Below are 9,785 nucleotides of genomic sequence, written 5' to 3' on the forward strand. Positions count from 1 at the left end.
TTGGAAGGCGTTCCCTAGAAATGAGCTGTGAAGGAGGGAGGCTGTTCTTACGCATTCGCTCATTTAAAAAACTCAGTAACCGTTTTTGGATTCTCAGTCGGCGAAAAACATCCTCTTTTGCGCCTTTAATATGCCTTTAAAATGCTTCTACCTCTACATGGACCTATAAGTGATGGATGCAAGAAGGACCTAGCAACAGAAATGCAATATAATATACATAACAATGTTTTCAGTGGTGTATAAAGACCTTAAATAATAAACTGTTATGTTTTTATTAAATTAGTATGAGCCGTTTTTATCTATGTAGACCACGTGGTCGCTTACATGGAAGTCACCAGTTTGCGTCGCCATGTTTCTACAGTAGCCCTAAACGGACAAACTGCTCTACAGTGCGCGTTTTGTTACTAAGTTGTCTCAGATGATGACAGGTTTGTCCTGTGGCAGCTACTGTAGCTTCTCTATGTTCTTCAAAAGGGAGAGGTTAGAGGGCGTGCACACCAAGGCATTTAAACGTAGCTAAAATGCCAGGCAGACGACGACTGTATGCGCGTGCCAGCTTTTTTTAGCTAAGTGATTTGGTTGCGCTGATACTTCTGCTTTGTTTATCAGTCAGTATTGAACGATGCACCGCTTGGTTGTTGTTATGTTTGTCCGCCCCTCTTCCACTGTGATTGAACAGCCGAGTGAGACGTGAAATTGACGAGCTGAACGTATCCAAAGTAGAACATTTTTAAACTCACGGCGCTCAGCGCAGAAAAAAACACTGAGTGTTGGCGCTCAGCGTGGACAAAACCCGGCAGCTCCTGGCTTTTTTGAAAAGCATCCCGCTTCCGTCAAAAAACAGTTTTAAACGCTTTGGTGTGCATGTTACCTTAGCAGTGGACTGAGCCGTTGCAACTCGCAACCTCACCACTAGATGCCGCTAATATCTACACAGTGCACCTTTAAAAAGAAAATGTGGTTGTGTTTAGCTAAAGTTTGTGTTTTTCTCAGATATACATCTGAGATGCATCAATGCTAAAACAAACGATATACATCTAAAATGGCATTAGAGTGAGTAAATGCTGAAAAATCTTTTGGCTAAACTTTTCCTTTAATGGTCATGTGCAATAATTTAAAAGGAGCACCTCTTACAGTAACTTCTATCCTGGTATCCCGGTAAATGTTACAAAATCCTTAAAAAATCAAGATCTTATCTTTGCAATTCTTGTTGCTGCCAGTAATGGTGCAAAAACACACAGAAATGAAGTTATTTTCCCATGTCAAGTACATTTTCTAAAATTGGCATAAGTGCTAAAAACAACTACAGACTGATGATGTCCCCATCTTACTGGGTTACAGAATTTAATCCCGCAAACAAGATTTTCATTTCCCAGAAACACCTCACAACTGGGATCCGTCCCGATCGCAGCATGCCAGTATACTCGATGTCAGACAGGCCTACAGCTAAACATCAACTCCGTTAGGACACAATTGCGCAACTCTCGCAATACAATACTCAGCCAAAGATTGTGAATGAACATACCAGCACACCAGGCAACAGCGCATGCGTCCATGGCAACCACATGTAAACAGATGAAGGCGCGATGGTCTGGTTAATGCTTTAAGTGACAGCTATGTAATCGTTGTAATTACGTTGAATGGCGAGCAAGCCCTCCGATCCAAAAAAATCATAGATGATCCATTTCAACACAACACTGACTGATGCCTTGATTGTCTACCGAGCAATCGAGACTAAATGTTGTAATTAAGGCTTAATTACTGCAATGCATTTTTTTAGCAAGTTATCCCAAAGTTTCAATTTTGGGATTACTGAATTAAAGATCATACAGACGTACCAAAAATTTACTAACTAACACTAACTATCTTTTAAAGCTGATGACTGCAAAGTTTTAGAATAGAACTTCTATAGCACCATTAAAATTTTTATTGCCTAATATTGCACCCACTGTACTAATCATAGCAATGGTTTAAAGCTAACTCTACAGATGTTTTTACTGAGCCATAAAACATCCATTCTTCTCAGGGTTCTCTGGAAATGTTTTAATAGCCGAATGTCATGGAGCATATGTGCCTGCTGTCCCGATGATGCAACTATAACCCTGCCCCTTCTAAAAACAATCTGTCAATCACAACTTCTCGGCACAGCTGGAATTTTTATTAGACGCATTCTTCCAATACCATAAATCAACTATAAACAGGAGTCACACCACAGTATAAAACAAACTAACAAAATCATTGGCAATATAAATATCTTTAACAGGACTTAACATGTGCTTGCTGTAAACAAAAGAAGAAAAAAAAAAGTTTATATTATGCGCGTTTTTATATTATTATAATAAAGCTGCCGTAGAAAAACATGGTAAAAGGTTTACATGATTTCATACACATTAAAGGGATAGTTCACCCAAACATGAAAATTGTGTCCTAATTTACTAACCCTAATGTTGTTTTAGACCTGTATACATTTCTTTTTTTTTGATGAACACAAAAGAAGAAATTTTGATAAATGATGAGAAGCACACAGCTGGTGGAAGCCATCGACTTTCCATAGTAGGAAAAACAAATCTTTAAGTTTAATGGGAACTGTCAACTCTGTCAGGATTTCCCGCAGCACTTTTTAGTTCGGGCGGCTCGCCTAAGCTGGGAAACCCTACCACCTTAACAAGGTTGTTCAAAAAAATTTGCAGCAAAAAAGGCCGTCAAGTGCATCTCGGAAAATAGCCCGGACTCTTTTCACACCGCGAACGAGCACGTGCGGCACACAGCCGAAATGAGAAAGACATAGTCCGGACCATCACTGTCTGGAGGATAACTAGCCATATCGATAAAACACGTGTCCGTGAGAACTGTAAGTGGACTTGTTTTTTAGTGTTTTAAATAAAAATATTTTTATTTTCATCATAACGCGTCCCTTTGATTGTCACTACCCCCGGCCCTGTCGCCCGCTACCCCCCGGCCCTGTCGCCCGCTACCACCTTAACTAACACATTTTCTGCGGGAAACACTGTCTGTGCTTACCATATTTTATAAAAATATCTTCTTTATCATTTATCTTAATACTTCCACAGTATTTGTTTTTCCTACTATGGAAGCCGATGGTGTCCACCAGGTGTGTGCTTATCATCAGAAAAAAGAAATTCAAACAGGTCTAGATTATGACAGAAAAGAGTGAACTATCCCTATAACATGAGCGTTGTATTGTTCTGTTCACAGGTTCTTTAGAAATAAATACTAGCACTTACAGAAGGCAGAACGGATGGTTTCAGAACAGCAAGAGTGATTTTGGTCTTCTTGCCATCGTATGTCAATCCCTCCATCTCCACGGTGTGAAATTTATCCTCTGCCTCTGACCCCAAACACACCTGAGAAAAATAGAAGAGTGTAAAGAAACTGTTAGGGCAACATAGACAACTAATAAACAATTTATACTAAAACACTATAAACAAGATGCATATTATAAAACACTACTTCTGTAATATAAAAATACTGCACACCTTGTCCTTGGCGATAAATAGTATAAGACGATTATAAAAAGTCTCTCTATCATAGACACTTGTGAATATAGTTTATAAACATGAAGTACACTTAGCAGCACGTCTCTATATACAAAAAGAGATCCTTGTGATGATACGGACACATTTGTGTCACAGAACTGAGTGATTTGTGTGTTATGATGCTGTATGTGAACTGGATGGTGTGTCTCTAAGGATGCTCTGGGCTTTTTCTGCAACGTTGTTTATCTCTAATACAGAATGCTTTAGATGAGAACATTACTATTGCCGCCTACTAAGGAATATATTTAATTATTACACAGACTACAATATTAAAAATTGTAAGATTTTGAATGTTACCCAAAAGGAAACAATAAATTAGAATATGATTTAAAATGTTAAGAAATAAAATGCCATAAATGTACTAAAATTATAAAAATGAATTAATAATGATAAATCAATAAAATCATCTTTCTCACCGCACTGAGTGACAGCTGATGTTCATTGTCATCATCATCCTCCACCTCAACTCTGTGCTCTTTCTTATCTGCTTTAAGTGAGCAACCTGCATGACGATAAAATTAGATTTTCATTCTTAAATAAAAAACACAGTAGGTCATTCACAGTCTAAATATGTAAAAAGAAAAACTCTTATACTGTAAAACAATTCTACATACTACACAACAATGTCCTTTACTAATGTCAACCTAAAATAAAGGGCAAAACATTACTCGTTATATCGTTTAAATAATAATAAAAATAATAATGATAATAATAATAAAAACCATAAGTAGCCTATAGCTTTTCGCAAAAAAAAACAAAAAACAAAGGCAATAAAAGACATGAGGCTAGCTGCATTAGCCCCAATTTACTTTATTATACTGAAATAATAAAGCAAACGCATGCCAAAAGACATTAAATGATTGCAACATTATTTTTCGGCACATATATGTTTATGCAATGTATAACTATACTTTCGTTACCAAATAAATACATCTGAGGTCTGCTGATGTCTTTAACGTTATCCTCCATTTTTGCGCCACAGATACTGTAAACGTAGTTCCGGCGTGGAGATTGAAACCTGAGTGGACCAATAAGCGTTCGCGGGTGGGCGGTCTTGTTCAAGTCTTATCCAATAGTATGCATCATTGATTATAAAGTAAAAGACCCATTTTTTTCTTGTTTTAGCTGTGGTATCATATTTGTCCACTAGATGACAGGATATACTAAATATTCAGTACCTCTTACATTCCCTAAATATACGATTTTGTATGTAAGCTTGATTATTTGGATCGAACTAATTATTTAAAGATGGATTATTTCCAAACTCCCCCTCCAATCATATGTTTTAAAGACCACATCTCATAGTCTTTTTAATTTTAATAGATAAAATCAGATTAAAACATTGAAGGAGTTCTTAAATGATGTCCTTTCATTTCACATGATACGTCATGAAAAAGCATACTTATTTCTATACAAGCCATAATCTTGTAAAATTCGTGTTAATAAGAATAAAACGAATAATAAAATAATAATAATACAAAAAATAATTTGCCTGCCAATCATTTTGCGCGTTCGGTTTGCTTGACATGCGATTGGCCGACGTGTCTCTAGAGGGCGTTGTTTTGGAGAGTGGGCTTGTTACGGTTAATCTCTTAACAAACATATGGATGACTAAATTGATTAAATTACTGAATGCTGAGTGAATGTGACAACAAAATTATAAACAAACTACTGATTTATCGCGTAGGCCACATTGATTCACTAATATGGCAATAGACACTTAGTAGGTCGATTATATAAGACTTTTAGAGGACGTTGAAGCTCGTCGATTCTTTGAGATGACGGCTACACATCCATATAAGGACTGAAGATAATCGCTTCCACCCGTAATGCTGGCACTTGGTGAAAAAATGACATCTTGAAAGAAAAGTTCAAAACAGGCAGCACTTTAACGTGAGTGACCCGTATACACACGCAGAGACACATGCCGATGATGATACCCGAAAACACTACACGGGCTTTAACACTTAAGTCTCTGGCCTCTGTCAACACCTTCACTTACATTTAAAAAAATGCTTCTTTCTCATAAACTCCTCAAATGGATGGTGTAAACTTACGACGTGACCCACTGGTTGCACACTCCCTTTATAATGCTTTGCACTGAACTGTTGTGTGTATACTTTTGTGCATGGCTTGTAACATGACTATTTGTGTTGAACCATAATGCACGGATTTGTCACATTACTTTGAATTAAATTTAAATGTGGTGGTGGAATTATGGTTTTTTAATGGTCAATGCTTACATTGATTTAATGCTGATATGTACACCGTACTATAATTTAAATCACAAACACATATTTTACATAATTTTAATGTATTGCTGGCATTCACTAAAACATTGATATTCAAGCTGTTGTTAAATTTGATAGGTTTTAGAATAATTTCCTTAATTTCTTTAAGGGGACATTTCACAAAACTTAATATTTAAAATAAAAAAATATATATATATAAAAAAACAACGTTGGTGTCCCCAGATTATGTATGAAGTTTTAGTTCAAAATACCATATAGATAATTTATTATAGCATGTTAAAATTGCCACTTTGTAGGTGTGAGCAAAAATGTGCCGTTTTGGGGGGTGTTTCCTTTAAATGCAAATGAGCTGATCTCTGCGCTAAAGAGCAGTGCGGTGGTTGGATAGTGCAGATTAAGGGGCGGTATTATCCCCTTCTGACATCACAAGGGAAGACAAATTTCAGTGATATTTTTTCACTTGCTTGCAGAGAATGGTTTACTAAGTTACTGGGTTGATCTTTTTCACATTTTCTGGGTTGATAGCGCTGGGGACCCAATTATAGCACTTAAACATAGAAATAGTCATGATTTTCATGCTATGTCCCCTTTAACCAAACTTGATTAAATTGGCAAAAGCGGTCATCGATTTGGCCAATATATAAACCACTCATATGTCACTGCTAATAATGAAAAAAAAATCACTTCTTAAATGTTTTTCCAACTTGTCACTATCAGGATGAGGTCTTTGCAGACGTGTATCTCTTTCTGGAAGAGAACATTGGCTATCTGATTTACCCAGATATGTACAGGTGAGTGGATCAGCATTTTAGATCTGTCAATAACACTACACTGATATCAGATGTTTTTCTGTATTGCTTTTTTTGGTGACGGGTTTGACGGAACAATACCTTCGACAAGATTGTTCCACAGATTTCCTATAGTTTGCCATGTTACTCAGTGTTGATGTGTTTTTTTTTAAGACAGTGGCAGAATGTACAAATGTGCTGACACCTATATAAAGATAAAGGATAAACCATGCCTGTACTATCTTTTTGTAAGTTAAATCCTGAAGAGAGAAACACACATGGCATAAGATATATGGATCACTATATGGGCATTTGCACATCATTACCTATTCTTCTTTATATAACCACATTAATCATTTACAGTCCTTCTTATCCCTTTGTCAGTTTTTAGAAAATGTGGTGCATTGCATCTCAGCACTGTTTGACATCTGAACCAATCAGAAAATCCAGGCATATTATGAAAAACAGTACAGGCCATATAGGTCATATTGGTTTGTAGCGTCTATGAGATAAACAGGAGCCTGTCTAAAAACATCGAGTGAGATAGGAAGTATGATACTTTAACCTCTGCTTCTCGCTCATCTTGTGTGGCAACATTTTATTGGATAAGGTGAGGGCCATCAGATAGATAGGATGATAAAACATAAAGGGCCATCAGGAGGACAAAAGAAGCTCGGAGCACCTGTGGCCAAACACAATGAAGAGCTTCCGAAACAGAGGCTGAAAGGAATTTCATCGAAACGAGCGAAGTCACGTTGCATAATAGACAGGAAGATGAAAGCATCTAGAGGGCTGGCAGAGGAAATAAGGGTAGGGGAGGCGTCACCGTGGCAACCGACTCGCACTGCCAGGATCTTAACCAGGCTAGATGTCATCATACTTGCCTAAACAAATCACTAGCGTCATGATAGGTTGTAATACATAAAAAAATATTCACATAAGAATAAATAGTCATTATTTAGCATTATTTGCTATGTTAACCTATAAAAGAAAAGTTATGGATATTTTATTTGGGCTGACAGTGTATTTTACCTAACAGTGGCGGCTCTTCTGAGGGGCGCAAATTCAAAATATGTGTTCGGAGTGTCGTGTGTTGCTCATGTTTTCAAAATATGTGTTTGTTGCGTCATGTGAACCATGTGCCTCACATGTTTTGTCAAAATAAGTGGCTGCTGCACACGCGTCAAAACCGTTTATGAAAAAAGAGACGCTCAAGTTCACAAAATACACGCAAGACACTCCCTCAACAGTAAACTCACATGAGATTATGCAAGTATCTGGCAAACGCGAGCATCTCTTTTATCATTTAACCCTTTAGACCAGTGGTTCTCAAACTTTTTCAGTGTGCAGCCCCCCTTGTGTACGGTACATTCCTTCGCGGCTCCCCCAAAGAAAATTAAGACAAATTTGTTCTAAAAGGTAACATTTTAATTAAACAAAACATATTAAATTATACAAAGTAGTGCTGTTGGTTAGTAGCCTTATTTTTTAAGGTTTAATTACACCGAATTCATGATAAATTAATGTATTTTATAAAATGTCATAAAACTGGGGACCCACTGGCACCATCTCGTGGCCCCTCTGGGGGCCCCGGACCCCAGTTTGAGAACCACTGCTTTAGACACATCTGCCGCAGGCACTTATTTTGACAAGACACGTGATGCACATAAGATCCGACGCGCCGAACACATATTTTGAAATTACAAACCACACACACGACAGACTACATAAATGTTGTGACGAACTTCGCATCGTGCGCCCTCGAAAAAAGAAGTCACCGGTACCTAATGGTTTATTTCATGATTGTGTTTTTCATGAATATTCAGTTCAAGTTCGTGTTTAGGTTTGTCTGGGTGACATTTATAGTAACATATGTGCAGAAATAGCCAATGAGGATACAAATATACAGATTTCTAACATAGATGAGTTAACAACAATAGCAAAGTCTTCCTGTAAGTCGCTTTGAATAAAAGTGTCTGTCAGGTCCGTAATTGTAAATGCAACACGTTTATGCTTTGCGTCAATGAAGGTGTATTTAATGATGGGGTAGATAGATGGATGAATAGTTAGATATATAGATAGATGGATAGATAGGTAGGTAGGTAGATAGGTTGGTAGTAATATATATATACATAATGGGTAAATATTGGACAGAACATGTGCTGGGTTAAAAATTACCCCATGTTGGGTTGTTGTTAGGCAACCATGGGGTATAATAACCCAGAATTGGGTCAGTTTTTAACCCAGCACATGTTCTGTCCAATATTTACCCATTATGGGTAAAAATTAACCCAGCCATTTTTAGAGTATAGATAGATAGATAGATAGATAGATAGATAGATAGATAGATAGATAGATAGATAGATAGATAGATAGATAGATAGATAGATAGATAGAGCGTACTATTATCATAAAAGAAACCAATAACGAAACCCCACCCTTAAATCGCCAAGGTCACAGGGGGCAAAGCAAATCGTACAAAAATGTACCAATGTCGTCATACGAATTAAAAACCTTGTAAAATACATACGAATTGCCATAAGATAGCATTGGATTTAGATTTACTCACCAATGGAAAATAATTATAAAATATGTTTTTCGTGCATACAGTATGCGTTTTGCGCAACTGCTTGTTCTTTTCTAAGAGCCACAGGCTGTAATCACTTTACCTCTTTAGTATTTCCTAGGAGATGCAGCCATGTGTAGAACGTGAAGGCTCATTTACAGTGAATAAAACTGCCATGATTTCACGTCCGCTCTCTGAGTTACCCTCATAACACTCTTCTGTGGTAACCAATGAGGAAACTCCTGTTTTGACTGCTGTCTTGGCTTTCCGAGATCCCATCAGTTGTTTACACCCATGCAGTGTCTGGGTGGACATGGGTGATGGATGTCTCTAAAATACATGTCAGGAACTTCATTTTTTTATTCAAACTGCACTCACAAGTTTTCCTCTGCAATTTATGATCCCTTTACGGTGAATGATGATCTGGAATCTGTACATAGGTTGTAAAAATTAAGGTCATACATCTGTTTTCATATTTGAAAACTTATATCTCAGCTAAATATGCAACTGTAGGAGTTGATTTATCTGAAGTGTGTAAACTTTTTTGGTAGTTGAGATATCAAAATAATTTTACAGAGCAGGAAAACAAAAAAAAATCTTAAAACCCATTTTATAAGTCACA

At 37.0% G+C, this 9,785-nt stretch overlaps 1 protein-coding gene across 2 annotated transcripts in view; it reads right to left on the reverse strand.

The window, feature by feature from the left end:
* The window catches only part of npm1b (nucleophosmin 1b), a 47,932-nt gene extending 43,373 nt beyond the window's left edge, over positions 1-4,559 (reverse strand). For both annotated transcript variants that reach the window (XM_065263866.2, XM_065263865.2), the window contains exons 1-3: positions 4,478-4,559; positions 3,974-4,059; positions 3,246-3,365 (exon numbers count right to left, since the gene is read on the reverse strand). In XM_065263866.2, coding sequence (XP_065119938.1) covers positions 3,246-3,365; positions 3,974-4,059; positions 4,478-4,526 — 255 coding nt within the window. In that variant the 5' untranslated portion in view covers positions 4,527-4,559. The remainder of the gene's footprint in view (positions 1-3,245; positions 3,366-3,973; positions 4,060-4,477) is intronic.
* Positions 4,560-9,785: the final 5,226 nt, after the last annotated feature.

Source organism: Paramisgurnus dabryanus, chromosome 16, assembly GCF_030506205.2.
Source record: "Paramisgurnus dabryanus chromosome 16, PD_genome_1.1, whole genome shotgun sequence".
Classification (NCBI taxonomy): domain Eukaryota; kingdom Metazoa; phylum Chordata; class Actinopteri; order Cypriniformes; family Cobitidae; genus Paramisgurnus; species Paramisgurnus dabryanus.